This window comes from Poecilia latipinna, unplaced genomic scaffold (assembly GCF_001443285.1).
Source record: "Poecilia latipinna isolate Pla-1442-1.1 unplaced genomic scaffold, P_latipinna-1.0 Scaffold1612, whole genome shotgun sequence".
Taxonomy (NCBI): domain Eukaryota; kingdom Metazoa; phylum Chordata; class Actinopteri; order Cyprinodontiformes; family Poeciliidae; genus Poecilia; species Poecilia latipinna.
Genome location: NW_015114228.1, coordinates 88,966 through 113,930, shown reverse-complemented (window position 1 = coordinate 113,930; position 24,965 = coordinate 88,966). Strand labels below are relative to the sequence as shown.

General features: G+C 36.4%; 2 protein-coding genes across 2 annotated transcripts; both read right to left on the bottom strand.

The window, feature by feature from the left end:
- Positions 1–2,215: 2,215 nt before the first annotated feature.
- On the bottom strand, positions 2,216–6,670 carry ackr5 (atypical chemokine receptor 5). Its single transcript, XM_015059204.1, has 2 exons — positions 6,118–6,670; positions 2,216–3,738 (listed from the first exon to the last, which is right to left on the bottom strand). The coding sequence occupies exon 2, from the start codon at positions 3,733–3,735 to the stop codon at positions 2,656–2,658; it is 1,080 nt and encodes a 359-aa protein (XP_014914690.1). The 5' UTR covers positions 3,736–3,738; positions 6,118–6,670; the 3' UTR covers positions 2,216–2,655.
- Positions 6,671–11,023: 4,353 nt separating this feature from the next.
- On the bottom strand, positions 11,024–24,489 carry pip4k2ca (phosphatidylinositol-5-phosphate 4-kinase, type II, gamma a). The gene is made up of 10 exons (XM_015059210.1): positions 24,010–24,489; positions 20,926–21,023; positions 20,745–20,841; positions 20,511–20,660; positions 16,856–17,002; positions 16,584–16,622; positions 16,397–16,510; positions 15,140–15,404; positions 13,845–13,948; positions 11,024–13,398 (listed from the first exon to the last, which is right to left on the bottom strand). Exons 1-10 carry the CDS (start codon positions 24,169–24,171, stop codon positions 13,318–13,320), a joined length of 1,257 nt encoding a protein of 418 aa, XP_014914696.1. The 5' UTR covers positions 24,172–24,489; the 3' UTR covers positions 11,024–13,317.
- Positions 24,490–24,965: the final 476 nt, after the last annotated feature.

The window sequence follows — 24,965 nt, the reverse complement described above, 5'->3', positions numbered from 1 at the left end:
TATTTTTTGTTAGTGTCCCAAAGTTTAATTTTTTAAACTTCAGAGTAAAAGTCAGAGTGCTTTTCTTATATATTTTTCTGACTTTGCAGAAAGGAATCTGTTTAGAACGAGGAAGCCGTTCACACTGTAACCGTCAACACATTTCTGTGAGAAACGCCTGTCTTAACTCATATTTATAGATATTTATTGTTTTTATGCCTTTATACTTTTCCATATCACTTTGTTTTCAAAATGAATAAAATTGATGCCTCTAGGAATATTGTTTCCTATGATTTATCGCCGTTTAGAGTGCCATAAAACCGATCCGTCATCAAATTTCTGCTGATGAACTTGTGGAAAAATGCTGCTCAAAGTCCGTCTAACCTGACCTTTGACCTCTTTAGAGCCTGGTCCTTTCCTGCTATTGTGCCAACCGTGAACTGATACTCCTCTTCCCCCTTTTATTTCCTGCTTTCTTATCTTCTAAACTGTTGAAACATTCCAGAAATTGAAGTTAATGTTATAAAGATCAGTTGAATGGCTTGTGAAAATAAACACTAAGCTTCCTAACATGTTGCTCAGCATCTTTGATCTCTCCAATAACATTGAATAAAGACCAAAGTTTCGCACTCAGGCGCATATTGTTCACCTCAAATGTTCTTTATTTTTCTGTAAACATTCGTGTCTGATGAAAATAACTAAATATTTTTTTAACCAAAGAAAAGTGTTAGTTTTAAAGAGTAGTTTCATACTTTTTATACCTAAAATGAGCCTGATTGCAATACAACTTGTTGGTAATATGCTAGTGTTTGTTTCTTGGCTAGATAAGAAGTACTGTTAGCATACAAGTGTTGGGAAATTAGCATTTCACATAAAGATAGCATATTAGCTGCTGTTATCAAAGTGGATATTTAGGTAAAAAATGAGTTAGACTACAGTTAGCATTTTAACTGATAACACAGAAGTTACTTTAGTTTTAGCCTTGATAGTTAAAGTTATCCAAAATTTAATGTTCAGCACACATGTGCTATATTTTATCCAACTATAAAACATACATTTCAGTTAGCAAAGTGGAAGAAGCTAATACAGTTTACCTAACATGCTACTGTTATTATATGCTAACTTTTTTTGCGTTTTTGGGAGAATAAGAGTTGCAATTTGAGTAAAGGAAAGTGCTACCTATTCAATTAAATAAATAAACAAATAAATAAAAATTATTAATCCCAAAGGGAAACTAAATGAAACTTATATCTTCCAAGAGCCTTCGAGAGTCATTATGTATGGTTATACTGTGGAAGGATTTCAGTCTTGGAACGAGTGTGAAAAACACTGACTGGACTGTGGGACATTTTATCAGGGCAGCAGAGACAATATTCCACAGCAACATGTGGAATATGTTGCTGAAGTTAGGGGATATAATCGATGGAAGAGACAGTTTGAACTTCTTGCTTCGCTCTATTCTTTGGTCCTGCTCTGCATCCATGTAGCCTCATTTGAAACTAATTCAAGGTTAAAAAAGGTAATTTTAAAAAAACCTTATTGCATCATAACTGAAGTTAGGCGGATATTAGCAAAAGCTGATTACCTAACTTCATAGAATTTCTGAAAGCTAAGTAGAAGTTTGCTACTGATAGCTAACATGCTAACGGAGCATGTTAGCTAACGTTAGATAAAATGTTATTGTAACTACCGCTAATGTTAGTTACAACATTACAAGTTCATTACAAGTTCGATCTTGTTCTAATATGTTTGTAAGTAAAACATTTACTAGCAAACATAGCAAAAATGCTAACGTTCCAAGTAAGAAGTAAAGATGCTAAATGATAACGTTCAAAACGAGCCTGGAAAGCAATCAACAAGGGATTCATGTAGTTTTCAAATACTTTCTAAAGTAAAAGCGTCACCACCAATTCAAATGTAGTTTTATATCCAAAGTATTATTTTAAAAAAAGAGCAAATTATTAAGTAATCTGTTCAAATTTAATTAATTCACTTCAAAATAAAAGGTTTGTTTACTGCAAAATCACATTTAATACCATCTAAATGTTGAAGAAGTAATTTTGCTGGCTTTTCAAATTAAGGTTAACAGAGCCTTTTCATAACAAAAGGTGAATTATTATAAATCTATGTTTCAAATTTCAGAGTCTTAAGGCATGGACATTAAAATGTCATCTGTAGTTTTTCTAGTACATTGTTGATGTTGATTGCAGATTTTCCAATTTAAACAGAGACAGTCGATGTTTAAAGTGTTTTTTATTCCATATACACAGATCATTACCACATCAGAAATGTTAAATAAGCATATAGTGATGTATGCCATGATTTTATCTGCAAATAAACAGTTTTTTTTTTTAAAGTTTATAATCTCATAAGGGCCTGTAAGTGTCTGACTCTGCAGATGATTTATTTACACACATTCCTGGTGTGGCACTATTCTTCCTCTTGTGTTGGAAGATTACAGACATTGGCTCAAGGTCCTGTGGGAGCTGAGCAGCTTTGCAGGAAAAACAAATATTTCCTGCCCTGCTCTACTTAAACTGATGACATTCATGCAAGGATAATAAGCAGGAAGTGGGATATGAGAGGAAGTTGTGTCCATTAGTTGCCTCTGCTTTATGCCAAAGTCCAGATTTTGCTGAAATAACTCAAAATGTCTGATTCCTGATGATCTTCTCCTTATGATCCGACATCAGACTGGCTGGTGCTTGCGTTGCTCATCTTCCTCTGCCTTCCTGGGTCTTCTTTGCCCCCGTTGGGCTTCGGCCCCACTTCCACCTGCTCCGCCATTTCCTCCTTGGGGATGTAGCTTATAACGGTGTTGATCAGGTTGCGGCGAAAGCTCTTGCTCAGGAAGTTGTAGAGGAATGGATTGGCGACGCAGTGAAAGAGCGAGAGACTCTGCACCACAATGAAGGAGAAGTAGAGGACCTCCACCACGTTGCAGCTGAACATGAAGGGGTCGAGATCGTCAATGATCATCAGCAACATGACCAGGTGGTAGGGCAACCAGCAGGTGACGAACACTAGCGAATACACGTGGACCAACCAGACGTCCCGCCGGCCCTCCACGTCCGGGGCGGTCCTGACCGCCCGGGCGATCAAGACGTTGCATGTGATGATGATGGCCGCCGGGCCGAGGAACTGGAAGATCGTACAGAGGAAGGCGATGGAGACGAACCACTCAGTGAAGTTGTGTTCAGGCAGCATGTAGCAACCCGGTTCGTCCCACTCCAGGATATCCACATGGACGTTCTCCAACAGGGCCAAAAACAGCGACAGCAGCCACAGACCCGCGCAGATGATCCACCTCTGGCGGCCGACGACGGGGAGCAGGGTGGGCAGCGACGGTCTGGTCAGCGTCAGGTAGCGCTCCAAGGTCATCAAGGCCAGGAAGAAGGAGCTGCTGTAGAAGTTGACCACGTAGATGAGGTTGGTGACCTTGCAGAGGAAGCTGCCCCACAGCCAAACCTTGTCCAGGGTCACCTCCATCATGAAGAACGGCTGGATCACGATCACCATCAGGTCCGACAGGCTCACGTTGATGATGCAGAAGAGGACGCCGCTGGCGGAGTGGCGGCGCCGCCAGTTGACCCAGACGACCAGCAGGTTCTCCAGCAGGCCCACCATGAAGATGAACAGGTAGATGAGGAAGAGGGCGATGCGCCTGTAGTTGGCGTCCAGCTCGATGGTGCACTCATAGAGGAACCACGGCGTGCCGTTTAGGAAGTCCAGCGAGTGGTTGTGGTCGAAGGTCATGGTCTGAAGGGAGGGCAGAGGAGAAATGCTTCAGATCTGGACTCGGTTTTGGTTTAATCAGAGTTAATCTGATTAAATGTTTCAGACGTTATGCAACCGCAAGCGCTGGAGGGGCGGAGGGCGAGCCGAGCAAAAGTTAGGAAAACTACAGCAGGTTGAATGACCACACACTGTAAAAATACAAAACATCACCAAGTATTTTGGTCCAGTTTCTACTACCAATACCTCTGAACAGCTTTAAAAAAGACAAACCTAACTCACAAGCAACTTTTAAGAAAGATATATGGGCTTGTTTTCGGTCAATAATTCCTTAATATTGATAAAAAGTTCTAGTTCCATAGGTAGATAATTTCACTAATAACAAGACATGGTTTCCATTTTATAAGTGAAATAATTAGCCAATGGAACTAATTCTATTTAAATTAATCTAAAAGATGAAATAAATATTTAAATTAATTTTTAAATAAGAAAATAAACATACAATACTTTAGTAAATTTTAACCATTTCAGCTAATGGCTTTTTGTTGAGTATATATACTCTAATTAACAATTCATTACTAAATTAGTTGACAATTACTTTAACAACCAATTAATCACAATTAAACTATTACATTTGCACTAAAAACTAAACAGAAATACTTGGTAATGTTTTGTGTTTTTACTTAACTTAAAATAAGCTCTTAAATCTTGCTGAATAAATACTTTCATTGTCTAATTTTTTGTGTGCTAGGATATTTGCACCAGAAACTAGACCAAAGATGCTTGGTAATATTTTGTGTTTTTGTAACAACATAAATAAATAAATCTCTCATTCCCGCGGCATTCAGCAAATAGAATAGTTCTTTCCTGCTTTTCTAAACTGTCAACTAATTTTGTACATTTCAACAACTGAACAGTTTAAAGTAATGCTAACTTATTGCAGTGTAACAAGTTTACTGCAGCTGAAACTTGCAAACTCAATTTTTCAGCTTTTTTCAGTTTACAGAAGTTTTACAGTTAAAATGCAACTTTTTGTAGTTTGTTTTTTCTTGTAAATTTGTCTGTAATTTAATGTTTCTGAAGCTTTAAACATCTCAAAAATTCTGTTCAATCCATCAGCTGAACATGGAAAGAGTGTTAAACCCAAAACTGACTTTATCTAAACAGAAATCCCAAACTCCAAAAATGTGTCTTCATGGAACAAATTCGTAGTTTAAAGAAAGTTTTAAAAAGCTCAGGCATGTAGAAGGCAAACATGTGGAAGACATTGAAAACGTTAAGTAGGGATGAAATCTATCCCTAAAATCTAGATTCACACTATAAAGCATGGTGGTAGCAGCATCATGCTTTTGAGATTCTTTTCTTCAGTAGGTAAGATGAACATAGAGAAAAACAAGAAGTAGAACAAGAAGGTCATAGCAGAATGGCCTAGTCAAAGTAAAGGCTGATCACAAATGTTCTCACATTGAGCTTGATATTAAAAAACAAAAAATAGAAAACATATCTAGATGTGCAAACTGGGTAGATCCACACCCAACAAAACTTGCAGCAAAAACCGGATCTTCAGAGTTTGTTCAAGACATCGATTGCAAAAGCATGCCACACTTTTCATATTATCATTTTCTGTTGGTTTTATCACGTAAAATCCAAAATAAAATCCATTTCCTGGAAATGGCTAACAGATGTGACCTTTTACACTGCAAAAACAAAAATATTACCAAGTATTTTTGGTTCAGTTTCTCATGCAAATATATTTTCTATAAGAAACAGTCGCTCATTTTAATATTGTTGAAAAATAAAGTTCAAGTCCCACTGGGAGATTATTTCACTTATAAATAATACAACATCCTTTCCATGTTATAAGTGAAATAATTTGAAGTTTTGACCTAAACATGCTGCTAAGGCTTACTAAAAAGTGACTTGTAAGTCAGTACACTTGAAATAAAACAAAACTACAATATTTACACTAGAAATTAGAAAAAACTACTTGGTAAAATTTTTTTTTTTTTTTTTTTTTGCAGTGAACAGCTGACAACCAAACCTGCACTGCAAAAAACACAAAATCTTACCAAGTTTTTAGTGCAAATATCTTAGTACACTTGAAATATGTTATAACTAACTTACAATTACCTTTTTAGTAAGAAATATGAGTTTGTTTTAAGTAAATAATTCCTTAATATTGATAAACAGCACTGGTTCCACTGGTAGATTATTTCAGTTATAAAATGGGAAAAATGTCTTATTAGAAATAAAATAATCTGCTGGTGGAAATATTATTTTTTAACCAATATTAAAGAATTATTGACTTAAAACAAACTCCTATAAAAAGATTTGAAGCATTTTAATGAACATAAAACCTTTTTATCCAACTGAAACATTTCCAAACATAGAACTTCATCCTACCTTTCTGCGGAAGCAGTTTTTCTGGATTAAACTCGTTATTTCTTTCTCCCTCTGTAGGTTTTATTTTTCCTCCCTGCCTGGAGTTGACGCCTTCCAGCTCTGATGCTTCGGACAATCTGAGAGATCAAGCAGACGGGAGTCTCTGCCCTCCCACTTCCCATGAACACACACACAGATAGCTGACAGGACATCCTCAGTTAGCGATGAGAAGAGGGACTGAAGTCCAGGAAAACTCAATTAAACTGATAAAACGTCTGTTTAGCCTTTTTTCCCCCTTTGTTTTGTCTCCTTAGAGCAGAATTTATCCAAATTTGTCACTTTTAAATAATTCACCCAGCATGTATTTTAAAGGGTTTGCATGTTATATAGCAACACAAAATAGTGAATAAAAAGAGAAAAATATATATATGTTGATGTACATCTTCTAGTCACTCAGGTTCTGGACTTTGACTAAGCCATTCCAAGACATGAATGTGCTTTTAATGAAACTCTTCAAAAGTAATTTTGGTCTAATTTCTAGTGGAAATGTCTTATTACACTTAAAATGAGACAAAAACTAACTTACAAGTAACTTTTCAACATGATATAGAAGCTGGTTTTAAGTCAATAATAAGTCAAAATGTGTTCTTTCATTGGCAGATTATTTCACTTATTACAGGACATTTTTCCCATGTTATAAGTGAAATAATCTGTAAATGAAAGAACACAGTTTATGCAGAATTTTGAAGATTTTCCTTTTATTTCAATGGACAAATAAAATTTGCAGAAAAGGTAAAATATCTTAAAAATATGTCTACAGCATTCACACAATCAAGTAACTTCTGAAGGTAATTTTAATGGACTTTATTTAGTGGCATCATCATGATGGGGACTAAAACCACTCTCATTCTTAAAAAAATAATCCTCCAAAATAGGTGAAAGTTTGTGGTTGTAAATTTACAAAATCAGAAATCATTTTAGTGGTGTGTGTAGTTTTGCAGGATACAGTAAAAGTAATAGAAAAATCATAAAGGCAAGGATAAAAACTAGTGGTGGGCCTCGATTAAAACTTTTAATGAAATTATTTTCAGACTCTAGTATTAATCACATTTTAATTGAAAACCATAAAAATAAGGATTTATAACACTCCTGCTTTTTAAGTTGAAGCAGCTAACTGTTTAATCTGTTCACCATCAAACTGGAGTAATTTAGCTTTGAAGCGTTTCAGGAACGTAGTTTTGTTGGAAATGTGAATGTTAACTTTAGCATTGGGGACGTCTGTGATCCTGCTTCTAGCATTCAGATGCTATTTTAGCTTCATTTATATGCTAACATAAGCACAACTTGAACACAACAATAGTCATTTCCAGTGTCCAATCAGCTTGTTTTTTGAAGCCAAGTTTAATGAGGAATGATTTTGTTGGCTATTGCTGTTGTTTGCAGATGTCGCTAGTGCGTTAGATTTACAGGCGTACCAGAAACACAATACAAAGGTTCCGGGTCGGACTTTAAGTTTAAAACAGTTACTGCTTTAATAATAAATGTGATTAGTTAATATAAATGAATGCGTTAAAGTCTCAAACCAAATGCAAACCAAACAGAGTAACTAAGTCAGCTCTGATTTTATGGGAATTTGATTAATTTTCAACCAAATTGTTTACTTTTTTTTTTTTTTAATTTCACCTTGAAAGATTCAGAAAAATCAGGCAGAATGAAGGTATTTTAGAAAGAAAACTGTGTGTTTTTTTCATGACCTTGCAGGAATCTGCGGCAAAGGGGCACAAAGTCCTGACAGGAGAGAACAATGCCAGGAAGTTGTGACAGGCAGAGCGCTTCAGCAGCCTGAAGGGGTCTTTAACCTCGAACCGGCTGATTTAAACTGTCCGGCATCCGTAGTTTCTCCTCTGATTGAAATCGGTGGAGCAGCTCCTCCTGACTGAGCGGAGGTTTGACCGCTGAGCTCAGCATCTCATGGAGATAACGCAGAAACATTTGTGTTGGCTGAGTCCCAGCCTGATTAACGGGGAAGAGACTCCCTGGGTCCGGTGTTCTCACTGGATCCCGCAGATCAGCAGCTGACTGACCTCGCTGAGCGCTCCCCTGCGTCTGCTCCGCGGTCATCCTGCCCGGAGGCCATTGAGCATCTCCACTCGGCCTTTTGGTGCAACAAGTAGGAACCTGTCAGCAGATCTGCTCTCCTTCGATGAAACGGGAAGGAAGCGGTCAGCAGAAACTGACATATTCCGGCAAACCTCGCTGAAGAAAACCACGAAACTGTCCGGGGGCCGCCGGGCTACAGAGGGCGCCAAAGCGATGACAGAATAATTATTTCTGGAGGGAGATCCGGATAAAGGAGCAATGAAATGCATTAAATGGTAGCTTCCGGCTACTTTAGAAGAATAACAGCACTGATATAGTTATTTTCTACTGTTTTCATTTGAAAGAAATGTGGCTAAGTCTTTTTGGGCCTGACAATGTTTTTTTTTTTTTTTTAGAAAAAAGTCAACTACATTTCTAAATTTGAAAGGACAAAAATTTGTCAGAATTTGTTCATATTAATGTAAAAAATGTGCTAGTAGTTGGTGTGCTGTGGTGGCACAGGGTTTAAGCACAACCCACATATGGAGACCTTAGTCCTTGACATAGCTGTTGCAGGTTCGATTCCGGCCTTGGCAACCTTTGCTGCATGTCTTCCCCCTTCTCTCATTACCAATTAACTATCAAATAAAGGCCACTAGAGCCAATAAGATTAATATTTGCTTGAAAAAACACAAAACTTGAGGTTAGTTTCAAAATTTTACCCCAAAAACATCTAAGTTTGTAGTCAAAAATTTGCTGGAAAAACTCAAATTGAGATTAATCTAAAGAAATAATGTTGGGGGTGGGGGAAACAAAAGGAAATTTCTGAATTTGAAAAGACAAAAATTTGCTAAAGAACTCAAATTTTGAGATTAATCTTAGAACGTTTCCGGAAAAAAACATGAATTCCAAAAGTTAAAAGTTTTTCACTTTCCAAAATCAGAAAATTTCCAACGCTGAATGAAACTCAGAAATTTAAAATTTTTTCCCCCATCAAACTTCTCAGTAATTCTTACAAATTTTTGACTTTTCCTAGAAAAATTTTGAGCTTGATCTCAAAATCGTAGTTTTTTTGGTGGAATTTTACTCTTTTTTTTTAAATCTACAATGATCCTAATATACCGTTGTGTTAACTTATAAAACTCATATTGTAGCAGAAATACTTCCAGTAATGTTGCATGAACTCGCTACAAAACAATTCCCCCCATGTCCCCTAAGAGTCTCCGTACTTTGCATCTGCGCATGTGTGCGTATAACGTAAACGCACAGGCGTCAGAAAGCACGTTGCGCCCCTGGTTATTATGATCAACCTGCTGTGAACTAGAAACTGCTGCATCGTCAGTGCCGCAGAGGCAGCTTTAGATGGAAACGAGAAAGAATGAATCACTCAAACTTTGTTTCTCTGCACGGCCTGTCTCCATTTCCCACCCACTCGGATTTTCTGGTGAAACGGTTCGGACCCTGTCAACAGATTCGCTTCCCTGTTATAAAACAACAATCGGTCAGAAAAAACTAATTTCCTGGAAAGAGTGGCACAGACCGCTCTTTCCAGAGTGATCTGTTACTGGATAATGTAGTTATCCAATAACTGGATAACTACATTTTTTTATTTTCCTAATCCACAGAAGAGTCAAAATCACGTAGAAGTTGTTGGGGAATGTAATCTCTTCGCCAAACAATCCATCAATAACTGAAAACATGCCTGTGCATGTTTTTATTCAGGGCTGCAGCTAACGATTATATGAATAATTGAATATTCTATCGATTATTATGACGATCAATTGAGTAATCGTACAAAAGAGGCGCATTTTGCAGATTTTTCCTTCTCATCTGAAGCTTATTTTATACAATATTAGAAATGCACGATAAAACGTGAACAAACTCAACTATGAAATAAACATTTTATTGTCTAAAATGCGATAAAATTATATTTACGTTTGATCATTTGTAGCAAAGGAAGCATCAACATTTGAACAGCTCAACCTGTTGGGGGTGATACGGTGATTTACTTTTTTCATTTAATTGGATACCAAAGGCTGCCCAATAGGATTTTTTATTTTTGTATTCAGAGAATTTGAATCTGGAAAGTTAATATGCTAAATAATGAGTTTTGGGTTGAACATATTTGCAGACAAAAAAGATTTTTCATCATAAATGCAAAATGTATAAGTTTCTTGAACGGGTTTGGCTTAACTCTGAATATGTTGTACATTCTAAAACAGCAAACTGCGTGTTTTAGTCGGTACAACCTGTCGATTGCTAAATAAGTTGACGAATATTTCCGTAATTGATTAATCAAACTGTTTCAGGCCTATGTAACTGAAAACCAAGTAATCTAGATGAATAAATGGCAAACTGTTAAGGCAGCTCATCATATTTCCATAAATGAATGTCTTCGTATAAGATTACAAAAACATCAGATCTACATTTTTAAAGCTAAAGTTCATGACAGGCTGTTTACCTCTTCTGTTTAACAAAAAAAAAAATACGCAAAAGGAGGATCCAATACTTATCTCCTACTTTTTTTTTTTTTTACTTTTTTTGAAGCTCCATAAAGATGCAAAATACTAAACATTGCTTACCAATTAAATTTTCCACCTATGAGTGTTTTCAGTTTTTAGAAAACTTGAATTTCCCTTTCTGTTACTTGAGAGGAAAAATCGGGATCATGAGGGTTCTGTGTACATGTTAAACTGCCATCTAGTGTTTATAGACTGTAAATATCCTATTGTAACATCTGAAACATGGAGAAAAACAAACTAATTTCAGCTGTGAAAGGCTGAAATCAGCTGCGTCATTGCATAAATTTGGGTCTGCTGGAAGTTTAGATACCAACTGTTCATTCAAGCATATTAACAGAACAAAATGTTTATTTCTCCTTAAATTCAAAGAAAACATAAAATAAAATCACTCCATATGCTTCACACAAAACTGACAGTTTTTAGTGTCAAATAAAAGCAAAAACAAAGTTTACAAGTTTAATACGTTGCCCCCTAAAATAGTTTTGTTACATGTAAAAGCTGACACTTGCACATTTTTACTTTAGCTTACAAAGTACATGAAAAACACGTTATCCAGACACAAAAGGAAGAAGTCAAAATCATGTTGAACAGATGATTCACTGGATAAGAGGAATGATGTCAGAGTACATGTTTTACAACAACAACAAAAATCAACAGCGTTCCTCCTCTGGACATTTAAAAACTTGAGGTATTTCTAAGACGAAAGTGTCACACGAAGTCAATCCGGACTCTGAAAACCACTGGCAGATCCAGAACTCATTTTCACCAGTCATCAAGCGCTCGCACACATTTCCCAGGGAAATGCGTTCCAATGGATTCTGGAAAAATCTTTGTAAAATATAATTTGGTCCAAAAGCTAATTTGCAAAAAATACATCATGTGCAGCTAACGTTTAGACGAGGCATCATACAGACGAAGCATCTGCATTCATTTTGCCTCACCTGCTGTCAGGAAAGCTCAAAACCTCACTGTGTTAAGGCCAAGCTGATAAAATGTAGTGTGACTCTAGAGAGTATCGCCTAATTTTAACCTTGAATCAGAATAATAACACACACATTTGCCACTTAAACGCACAAACCACCACACTATTCAATCAGAACCAGAATGGAGACCCGGCGGCCCGGAATCTGGACCAGTCTCCTCACAAAGGAGCTCCTCATTAGTTCAGAGGCTTAAACAGCTGGAAGACATGTTCACAGGCTTAGATATGATTGCTTGGTTTCCATCAATCTCTGACAACATGCTACAAATTTAGATAAAAAATGCAGCAGAATTAGTATTTGATCCTTCAAACTTCCCCCCCTTAAACAAAACAAAAAAAGGTCAGATTAATTGGCAAAATGTAAATATCTGCTATGATAAAGCTTTTGGCACTAAGAACTACAAATACCTGCTTCTATGGATGAATGTTTACTAAAAGCTGCTTTATTCTAAATGACAAATCTATTATTCATTTAAAGGTTTAGGGAATAATTCTGGGAAACGGCTTGTGTTTCCACAAACTAATGGTAAATGTTTAGCTTAGCATAAAGACTGGAAGCAGCAAACAGCTCAGCTCTGTTCATAATTAACCAGTTCTGAGTATCTGTGACTCTTGCAGGTTATTTTTGTTTTGGCGTCTGTTTTCAGTTAAAATATGGCGAGATTGGAAGTTTGAGACGTTACTGGGAACAAAGACACTCTTGTGCTTCTGTTTTTAAGCTTCATGTTTGGCTCAGCTGTCAGAAGTCCTTCAAGATTCAACCACGAGCGATTGATCGTACTTCACACAATGTAGCGCTTCGTTTCGACTGAGCGGTTCGTCTGCTTTCGGTGTAAAAGCGAACTGAATCAAATCATTCCACGGTTGCATTAAGCTTCATTGAACAGGTTAGGATGGATCACAGAACATGTTACGTTGCATTTGTTTTGCACAAAGTCATTTTAGATATCACAGTTTTAGTCAGAATGAGCTGAATGAGAAGTGGAACCTTCTGCACAACCAACAAGAATGCAACAAGTGGCTTCTGGGTGATAAGTAAACAACAAAACACTTGTCTTTTCCAGCAGCCATTGTACAGAGAATATAGCTGTAAAGCTAAACGTCCTGGAATTCCTGGAATAACATTGTTGCAATCTAAACCTTGATTGTAAGGTTTCCCTAATTCAAAAGGTTAGGTATTATTATATCAACAATATTGATATTTTTGGATATTATCACTGTACCACTCAGTGGAAACGAAGTAAAAGAAAACATCCAACCAGACTCTCCAAACCAGAGCAGTTCCTTTTGGAAAAAATTAATCTAAATATTTATTGTGCATTGACTATTTATCGTAACTTTATTTAGTTTAATGTTTGAAAACCAAAATGAAAAAAAAAAACCAAACAAACAAAAAACTATTCAAACCCCCATCAGTTCATGATCAAAAGTGCTCCCATTTCCCACACACACTACTGTTCCCAACAGTGTTCAATACCTAAAGAAATATATATATATATCTTCAAAATAAATATATGCCTCATAATGCTACAAGTTTTGTCTTGTCACCTAATTTAAATATTGATCCATGTGTGCATACTAGTGATGATCTACAGTCGAAGGCTGGAATGACTTCTGGCAGCGTCCGCAGGCGGAGGCTTACGCAAAAATCTTCGAGATGAAGTCCCGAAAGCGTTTGGCGTACTGCTCAGGATGGACCGTGGAGATTTCAGCCCCGGCCTGCGGCAGACATAAACGGCTCAGAATCAGAGCGAAGAGAAGAGCAACGCGAACGGTTCGTACGCAAAAATTCAAGAACTTTTCAGGCATTTTCAAGGTAAATTTCCAGGAACACACTTAGGAGATAAACATAATCCAAATGAACCAAGAAGAAGACAATAATGCAATATAATTTATTATTGTTATTAATAATGTCATTTCATGCTTTTTTACATTCTCTAGCAGGAAAAATGTCAAATAAAACAAAATCTTGTTTTGAAAAGTGTTTCCTACACACCTTATAGAACAAAACACAAACAATTTAAAAATACCCAAATTTCAATAACCTTGAATAAAAGATTGTGTTATATTTTGTATGTTAATCAATTATATATTATGGATTTAAGCATTTTCAGGGATTTCAAGGACCCGTATGAACAGGATGTGGAAGAGAACGACTGACTCACCCCGTGTTTGACCGTTTTTGCGGCGTGAGCGGCTTTCTTCTTGGTATCGTATTGTGTGAGAACGTCGATCAGGCCCATGAAGTAGACCTCCCTCTGCGGGGCGCCTGAGGTTAAAACGCAGGAAGAGTCAGCTGGATGGAGGTTCACTTCTGATTTAAGGGCTCAAACGATCAATTATTGAAATAATCGCCTACTAACTTAGCAATTGATTAACCGTTAACTGGAGTAGGATCAAAACAAGGATATTTGCTGAAAGAACACACTCAGAGCAATAATTAAGTTAAAACTGTTCATTATATATACACACACACACATATATATATATATATATATATATATATATATATATATATATATAAAATGCCCAAAACTCTTCAAGTGGAATCAAGTTTTAGCTTCACCTAGTTTGCTTGCATCTTTTAATGTATTTCTAACATTGTTTAAAAACCTTCTTGTTGGTTAAAAGAAAATCTTCAGAATGAGTCAAATTTTTATCTGATTATTCTATTAATCATTAGACTAATCAATTATTAAGATAATCATTAAGTACAGACCTACAGGATTCAGATATTAGAGATGTAGATGCTGAACCTCAAGGAGCGTTAGGAAAAAGGAGCCAAAAACTGTGAGTTTATTGCAGAGCCACAACCAATTGATTGATCTATAGATTATTATAGCAGATTAAAAAAATCATCAGTTCTGCATATATTTTATTCAAGTTCTTCAGTCTTTTTTATACATTATAAATATATCAGAAGATGCAAATAAACAATTCAATAAAAAAAACATTTTATTGCCTAAAGTGCAATAACACAGCATTCCTTTAGTGAACTCCTGATAATTTATAGCAGAGGATGCATTTTCAGTTTAAAAACATATAACCAACATAAACATGTGGAAGGCTCATCAACGTCAGTACAGTGTAGCACTAATCTGTGAATTATTTTTTAGGATTAACTGATTAATATTTGGACAGTGAAAGGTGTTTAATTTTTTTTTTTCTTTTTAAACAGAAATTGTACCAGGTGAAGCAAAAACTATGCCACACAGTTCAGGGCAGAACATTTTTGAAAAACAAACAGATTTTTTGTTTTAAATTCAATATATTTTGGCTTTTGGCTTTTTTTAAAACTGTATACTTCACTAAATGATCAGTCGATTAGAATATTAGCTAACGATTATATCAATTAATCACGATGAATCGGATTAATCGTTTCAGACCATGTTTATTGCATTAAAGACTCAACTAAAGCTTACTCCATCTAAACATGCAGTTAACATGCTAACTTTTTCACCTGGGCAGCTCCGGAGGGCGTAAACATCCACATAGGGGTCGAACTCGCCCGGCCCCAGAGGCTTGCAGGACGACATGTAACCAGCGATCCCTTCAGGAGACGTTCCGTAAGAACCTGCGGCGGGGCCCGGAGCCAGCCCGTTCTCCGACTCGGCTTCCTCCTCGTTGGACACCTCCCCGCTCTCCTCCTCCTCCCGCTCGGCTCGGCCGATGTCATGGATGCCGAGCAACAGGCTGTAGTCCATGATCTTCAGCTTCACCAGGAACTGGACGAGAGGAAATAAAACGGTTTGCTCAGAGGATTTAAAATAAAACATGAAGGAAGGGAAATAAAGGCAGTTTTGGTATTGGGCATCAATAATCGACAGAGTCACTGAGACAGAAAGCTAATGTAATTTCTAAACTTAAATACAAGATACAAATAAAGTGAAGCCAACAGTTTTCAGAAACGGTAAAATTTTACCAACAAACCACAGAAATGTATCAACATCCACATTAAAATCTTAATATTTATAAACCGACTGCAAGTCTTAATTGAAATTCATAAACCTGCTCTTACTTTTATACATTATTTTAATAATCTCATCTATAGAACATTAAGGTCATCAGTGGTTTGTCTATGGCATTTTATTTTGTTTGATAAGTCCATAAATCAAATTAAATTTAGGGTTCCATGTTTTAATTTAATTAAGAGATTTTTGTGTGAATTTGTTTTGTTCCTCATTATTTTGCCAAAAACTGTCTCAGTGCTGCCATCTGTAGGTCAGACAGTGGAAAAGCAGTTGGATTCTCCAATTGTGTAAAACATTTCATCACAAATACAGAACCATGTCACTCAGGCACACCTCTTAAAATTAAGATTATTTACCATTTAAATAAAATCTTCTGTATTATTCCAAATATCAAATGACAGTTTTATGTTTTTTTTTTGTCATATCAGTAAGAGCATTTCTGGTATGATAGGATTATGATTTCTGTAATCGTTTTATTCTAGTTCCTCAATATATACCATGTTATCAGTTATGTTTTGTTGATCGTTTTACTTGATAAGGCTGTTTTCCGTGACATTTTCTCCATAATTAAATTTCTCTGTAAATAAAATTTGACTGATTCAGTAGTTTAGTAACATCTAAATTTCTCTGTTTAGCAGATATAGTGTTTCAGATCTGACATCTTGATCCTGTAAAGCAGCGGTGCAGCTTCGGTTTTCCTCCTTCTGCTGCAAAGTGGAGATAATTATCGGCTTTTAAACGCTCACCTCTACATCTTTGTTGAGTTTCTCCATGAACTTCTCCTTCTCCTCGTCTGTAACGTATACCTTCTGCATGTTGTTCCTGAAGTCCATGTCCTTAAAGGTTGGAAGCTCTTTTTCCTTCGCATCAAACACAGTTCAGACATTTTATACATAACTTTAGCATGAATTGATGCTAAAAAGATATGCTTACCCTTTCTTTGTCACTTGCTTCACGATCAACCAGAGAGCCCTGTAAACAGCAGACAGTTTGACTATTTCTGTTATGAAAATGACATTTTAGCCATTTATTTTTTAAGTTCTTTAGTCAATGACATGCAAGACCTTAGGCAGAGTATTTGAGACAGCTGAATGTCTTTTTATTATTTGTTTAAACCCTTTGTTAAATCAACAGAAAACTTTCCGACTTCCTCTTTACTTTAAGAACCGGTACGGTTTGAGCCAACGCCCGGGGTTCCTCCTTACCTTCAGGTCGTACTTCCTGTGCACCACCAGCCTGTGGCTGAACATGTTCCTCATGACGATGAGGTACGCCTCCTCGCTGTCAACGCTCACTCGGTACATTCCCAGGAACTGGGGCAGCAGCGTGCTGCCGTGGCACTTCACGATGTGCTAAAGGCAGAAAAAGCAGGCATTTTAAACTAGTGTACATGTAGATTTATGTCACTTTACCTGAATCAGCTCTCATTACACACACACAAGACAAAGGATTTTAAAATGGAGGCAAAGTCGGGAAGATCTTGAGCATAAAATGTTATTCTAACTGAATTGGCAAAAGCAGAACAAAATAAAGGCTGGTTAGGATTATACTAATCACTTTGCAGAATTTTTCCAATTTACGAGTTTACATACAAAACACTTCCTTTTTATTTGATAGAAAATAATATTTTATAAATTCCTTCGAAAAGCATCTCAATACAGTTTGCTAGAATTCTGTTCTATTCCTCCTGATTGATTTTTGTAGCTCCAGCCACCTTATGTCTTTATTGTTTATTTGCATGGTAAGTATAAACAATAATGTTTATAGTCTTAGCTTATTTGCAGTGCAAGTCCCCAGATGGGCATTTATGAGTATAAATCAAGTAATTGTTGCATCAATGTTTCCAAATGATATTTTTTGTCTATTTGTTGAAGTGCACCTAAGGGTCTCTAAAATTGCAGCATTTGCTACATTTTCAGCTGATGCGGTTCTCTTTCACACTGCTCTGTCAAACAAACCAAACCCTTTGGAAAACTTGTTCCCGCCCTCGCCTGTGGGGGCGCTGCACCAAGAACCACCAAAGGAAACGACACAAAAACATTTGAAGACGACACTGAGGGCAATTTCCTTCTACAAAAATGGAGTGGTGTCAGATTTTAGCAGTTGTAAAATTTCTCTTTCGTCTTTAGTAAAAACTGAGTCACTTCTCCAATTAGCGCTACTCCTGTGTTTGTTTTGTTTGTATTTACCCAGAATGCCCTGTGCTGCAGTCTACTTCCTGCTTTTGCAGCGGTTTCCTGTCTGATTGGCATTCACATGTACATTCAAACCGCATCAGAGTTCACTTCAGCCGAATCCAGACTGAGGTTTCTAGGGAACCAGAGTTACATTTTTTGGTTCACACCTCCTCAAAACAAACCAGACTTTCTAGGCAAATGAACTGGAGTTTCATTAAAGTCGACTAAACAGGGCTGGTGTGAACGCACCCTAAAAGTTGTAGCAATAGATTCATACAAATCAGAGGGTACAACAAAAATGAAAACAATAAAACAGTCCATAATTGGTTTGACTGTGGGAGAAAATGGAAGTTTGGATGATGCACTAGGGAGGTTCAGTAGTTCCACACACAACAATGAGATCTGCACATCGTTTCCGTTTCCCCAAGGAAGTTTGTTGTGAATGCCAACATCCTCATTCTACAACAAAACAAAGGCCAGATTCAACTGTTTCCACTTCATAGCCTGACTTAAAAGATCTGCAGGTCTCAAAATCTGCAACAAACACAGAGCAAAGAGGGAAACCTTGCTCATTTCCCTCTGACTTAAAAATAGATGAACATTTAAATATTTTCAAAATACCAACAATCACACACAAGAGTATTTGTTGCTGGTCTTGTGACACAAAGCCACAACATTCAGCCTGCAGAGGAGATTCAAATCCAACTTTAAAAGCCTGACAATATCTAACATCTAGACATCTACGTTTTCACAGCAATAATATGCTGCAGCGTCTATAAATGATTCTATTTAGGCTGAGTAGACATGCAACAAATGTATAGGAAGAGCGAAAAAAAAAGCAAAAAAGCAAAATCTGAGCCAAATATATGCATGGCTGCAGCTACGCTCTGATTTCTGAGCCTTTGGAGGATTTTCTATTAAATTACTTTTTGCTTTTCTTTAAAAGGCGCATCAGCACACACTTACTAGATTACAAACTTCTGCAATCACTCAGAGCAATAAAAACAGCATTCCTGACTGCTTACTCATGCTCAAACACATAAACGAAGACTCCTAATTAAGCGGAGGAGAAGGATTTTGCACGTTTACCCTCAGCAGACATTTTTAACAACCAATTCTAAATCTGATTTGTAGGTTGAACCACAGCTGGTCCCACATCTGCTCAACAGGCCTCACTGATTCTCACTGGAACAAACCTCCTGCAGCAGGCATGCACACTCCCAGGGGGAGGCAACACATGACAGATGTGGCGTCTGCAGTCCTGAGAAGGTGTGAAGCGTTCAGAGTCACTGCAATCAACCTGCGTGGTTTTTATGATCGGCCTAGAATTGCTTGTAAAAACAAGGAGAACCTATGCAAGTTATTTTTTATAAAGGAAACAAAAGAAGCCTTGGGTTCTCTAACTGCTGAGGTCAAAGGTTAACAGCAAAAGAGGTCAGATTGCCAAACTAATTAGTTTCACTAATTTCAATGTCATGAGATGTTTCAACAACTCGTCAGGTGTTTTATCGGGGCTGGGAAACTTTATAATCTACATTCCCCCTGGGCCAGAGCTCAGCTAACACACTGTAAAACCTAATTAGTTAACCTTACTTAAAAAAAAAAACAAATATGCAAACTTGCTGCCTGAGAATTTTTTTATTTTAATTAATCAATTAAATTTTTTTGTTAAATTTACTGATTGATCACATTGGCTTGTTCAATTTTAGTCAGCATTTTTAAGTGGAATATATATCCAGATTTTTTTCTGCAGTGCATTTATAAAATACTCAAATGAAAATGCAGAAAAGCTGAGATATCAAAGGTGATGCAACTTGACATGCCATCATTGGCTGACATCTTCAAAGCAGCCAATCCAGAGGAGGAATAAATTTCCCCTGCTGCTGATTGGCTCAACCTCCAGACTGAAGATGATACCTTCTGCTTTAGTGCCAAAATGGCTTCCACTGTGCGTATTGAGGTATATCTGGGTTTTTAACTGAAACTGTCACTGGTTGCCATGGTTACCTGCATCCATCTTGCTGACTGTACGAGCTGTAAATAATTTTATTAGTCGAATTGTAAACAGTTTAAATAGTGAACATCAGTACAGTAGGTACTGATGTAGCTGTAACTGATAATCTCTCTACAGATAAACCAATCACTCCTGGTTATTAGTCACCATGACAACCAGCTATTCACATTGGGTATAGCATCATGAATGTAGCGGCTGCTTAACGGATGACCTAGCCAAGCTGCAACCAAGCTAAGCATATTGTTTTGTTTGTTTGATAAATCATTTCATTCCTTCAGTGTATGCAAATTAATGTAAAAAAAAAAATTAATATATACCTTAGAAGAAAATTAAATAAATAAAAAAAATGGATTCAGAACAGCAATAATGGAAATATGCATTTTAATTTCAATTAGAGGTGTCAGTTTATGGAACAATCTAAACCTCTTTCTGCATTTTAATATTTTTTTTGTTTATTTGTATTTATCTGAAACATTTTTCTGAGCTGAAAACTTAATATTCTTTGTATATTGCAAGTATATACTTCCTTCTGCTCCTTTCCATTCATGGTTTCTTTTAGTTGTTGTATTAACTATTCATATTTATTGTTGAGCGAATGAAATAAAAAATAAAATGAAAAATGAAAATGCACCTGACAGAAGGTAGGAGGTATTTAAGTGCTTCAGTTACCTGGTGATACTCTGACAGAATGTTGTGCATATCTGCAACGTCTTCGCTGGAGATCTGCTTGATGACAAGAGTTCGGTCATAGGAGTTGAGGAGGAGACTCTCTCCCTGATCGTCTGCACTTCTCACCGGGGGGCTGCGGGTTAAAGACACCTGAGGAGAAAACAACAAACAGCACAAAGTCAGAAAACGAGGACGTTTCATGTATCGTATGGGAAATAATTTAAACATTCTCACCTGATAGTCCAGATCCTCGATACCAAAACGTTCCCTTAGATTTCGGAAAACCTGAGGACAGTATTCTTTGAACTTAAAATGTCCGGGAAGGTTTTCTCTGATGAAAGGAGAGGAGGTGAAAATGTTAGAACATTAATCCGCCTGATGGTCCTTACAAAAAGTATAAGAGTGAGTGTCTCACTTGTTGAAGAGGTGGTTGTTGACCTTGACCTTAGTGTTGGCTTTGAAGTCATCAGGCAGGAGCATGACGGGAACAGGAACCTGGCTGAGATCATTGATCTACACAAAGAACAGACATGTACACAAATTAAAGGTTTGGGGTGGGATGTTGGATGACAGTGTTTTACCGGCGAAATACACTGCTCAAAAAAAATAAAGGGAACACTCAAATAACACATCCTAGATCTGAATGAATTAAATATTCTCATTGCATACTTTGTTCTGTACAAAGATGAAAAAACTGACAACAAAATCACACAAAAATCATCAATGGAAATCAAATTTATTAACCAATGGAGGCCTGGATTTGGAGCCACACACAAAATTAAAGTGAAATGTTCCCTTTATTTTTTTGAGCAGTATATATATTGAAGAGGTAATTTAGCAATTTAAAACACTGTGTTGGAACAAGGACAAATGTAAACCCTGCAGGAAACCAACCCTTAAGGACCGGAGTTGGAAAATTAGGTTATTCTGATATTTTCTAGCTCAGGCTTGCTCTAAGGCTCTTTGGACCTTTCACAGTGGCTCTTGATATTTGGCTAAAAAAGTGCAGAACCAACAAATCATCTGAAATATAGATAGAGATTTTAATGCAGATTTTAACAGCTTCTTTTTTAAAATCCAGTATTGAATTTCCACAAAAAAATTACAAGTATCAGCATTTTTTCTTCTTATTATGATGATTTTTTTTCCTCCTTTTCCACCAACCACCCTCCTGAGAAAATGAATCAATCTTATTTTTGTAAATGTTTTTTTAAATGGAAATAAAATGCTTGTTCAGAAATTTTCTATAGTAGATATTCATTTTGAAAAAAGTTTCCTTTGTAACATTTCCTTTTATAAACAAATCATGTTTTCTATTTCTCCCTGAAATATTAGTTGAACTCCAGTTTTTAACTATTTTTTACTATTTTGTCTTTTCTGTTTATTCCCAATAATTAAAATGTTGCCACAAGCACACTGCTGTTAAATATTGCAATATTGTTAAATAGCTTGAATAAGCTATTCAAGTTAACATTTTTATACTGGAACCACAGCATAAAACAGGTGGAAGATAAATTTCTGTGATAAACTAAATAATTCACATAGGAGCATCTTTAAAAAAAACTGTTCTGTTTAAATCTGATTAAAATGTTTTACTCCCAAAAGAACTGCATGATCACAAAATGGAAGTAGGTCAGGACTAAATGGTAACAGCTGGGTGCAACATGAACATTTCCTACACCCATAATTAGACTTTAACATCTGCCACTTCTGTTTTTTATTTACTTTTTAAATGTTTTTATAAATTTGCATTTTTCAAAAGTTGTCATTTCTCTCCTCAAGTGTTAAAATATTCTAGAGATATTGATGAAATTACACTGAAAAAAAATCACAAACATATATGCTACAGTAATAGTAATATTTACTGGCAACCCTGTGAAAATGTGTAAAAAAAATATCCTGCTGCATCTTGCATTAAATTTTCTAAAACAAAATCCAAGTTTAATGAAAATAAATGTGGAACAATCCCTTCAATTTAACCTTGTAGTGACTAAGCTAGACAAGGACTAGAGCTGCATAAAATCATCCAAACATGTTATTACAAAAGCATTTTGATGCCAATTTCACAGTTTTCTTTTGTTTCTATAATCATAAACTCCCTACCACACTCTGTGAGCTTTAGCATAACTGCTACTAAAAATATAGCCTCCCATAAGCACTTATTTTATGGATATATTGTCCTACAAGTTTAATAAGAATCCTTATTGATATCCCAACCACTTTGTGAAGAGGATAATCAGTGAGAACTGCAGCTAATAGCAGCATCTTAGGCTCCAAAAATCCCACAAAAACTGTTAGAATTAGCTAAACTCTGAGACTTTATCCCAGAATTTAGCATGATTGAGCTGAAGAGGATAAGACAAGAGCAGGAGTGTCCAACTCCAGTCCTTAGGGGCCAGTGACCTACATGCTTTACATGTGTCCCTGTTCCTACACAGCTGATTCAAATGGTGACATTACCTCCTCAACATTTTTCCATTTCATTTCTGGAGAATGTTTTAGCATGTTTTAATTTAAGTTTGCTGATCCAGGGAAACATCTGAAACATGCAGGTCGACCTTTGACATTGGATCTGTGCTCCAACCTAGTGCAATGTTGCTGTTGTACTGGCAACAATAAATTTTACCAGAAAGAAACAAAACAAAAAAAGTGCTTCAATAGTAGCAATCATTTTTCCATGCAACTTAAAAAGAATTCCTTTCACCAAGTATTGTTATAACAGAAAATAAAAGGCAAAGTGGGAAAAATGAGTTTTTAGTTACATTTTATATGATATTAACAATAACACTGTAGTATCAGGTTTTTCCAACACAGTACAGCCCTACAGTAGAGCTTCAAAGTCTAAAAACATAAAAGCTCTGTCCATAAAGTAAAAAACACAATGATCAACCTCATGAATAAACAACTTTGTTTTAGTAGGGGAAGTGTTGAGATCAGGAGCAGTGACCCTTAAAAAGCTGTAAAATTAAATATTTTTTAGGAGTTTGACTATTTATTGCGTCACAGACAAGTTAGTTATATACATTTACAATTAATAGTTTTGTAATAATATAAATGGTAAATAAAGAAATAGTTAAAATGTTGACATATTTTTCAAACTGCCAAGCGAGAAATCTGATGATAAATGTGAAAATATTAAGCCTACTCCTAAAATACATATTTTAACAAAAATAAAAGAAGGAATTTATGGTATTTAAACTGTAACTTAATGCTAAGTTCAAAATAAACACAGTCTAAGTCCCATAAGCGCCTGTGTAAACTAAAATAACAACCCACAGATCAGATCACTCCCTTTGTGTCATAAAGACATGTTAGTTATTAATTCTTTTAAAGATGACCAAGTTTCCAATCTGTCATGTCACAGATTCTGCTGTCATCTCTCCAAAACATTATAAAAGAGTGAGGTTGTCTCTGATGCTAACACCGAAGCTACACCGAGTTAGCACATTCCAACTGAGGTGATTAGCATGTAGTGAAACGTTAGCTTCCACCGACTCACCGAGTGATTCACGCCCCAGATGAACACGCTCACGATGGGCTCGCTGGCTCGAAACACTTTCACCTTCTGCTGAACAAAGTGCTTCTTCTTCGTCTTCGTCTTGGGCGCCAGGACCACCATCGGACTGGACGTAACAGTCCCCGAGTTACCGAGGGCAGCCATGGCCGCGGACCGTGTTCTGTCGTCCCCTGTCGAGAGAGAGAGAGCTCCGAGCGGGCGGTGACGCGTCTTCTCCTTCCTGATGATGGTTTAACGGCTCCTTCACGCGCCGCTGACTGTAACAATCAAAGTTCAAGCGCCTAAGCTCTGACCGCTCTAACAGACACTGCTTCTTCCAGGGTTCAGTTTAACGTTTAAGCCATCTACATGAACCAGTACTCAGTCTCCCATAACCACAACAGAAGTGTTTTCTTAACCTCACTGACAGTTCACAGTCCACCACTGCCACCTCGAGCTCAACCGCGTTATTTTCAGTTGAACAAGTGGTGACTGTATAATTGACAGCTGTCAGGGACCAATCAAAATCCATCTTTTGTAGTCAGGTGACCCAAATGTGGGCGGGGACTTACATATTATTTTGTGTGTTTGTTTTTTGATTATTCCACGGAAATTTATGGAAGTCCATTGCTGCCACTTGAAGTCATGACTATACAAAACCAGAATTTTGAGATCTTATCATAGTTTTCAGATTTAATTCCATGTTTCAACATCATAATTTCCACTTTCAAAGTCATAATTTCAACTTTAAACAAATTTTTCAATCTTAACATCATAACTTTGACTTGTAAAGTCATAATTTTGAGATTTAAAGTTATGATTTCAAAGTCATATGTTTAATTTTCAAAGTCACACTTCCTTTCAAAATCATAATTTAGACTTTCAAAGTCAAAATTTCAATTTTTGATCATAATTTCAACTTTGAACATTATAATTTTGACCTTCAGTTATAATTTTGA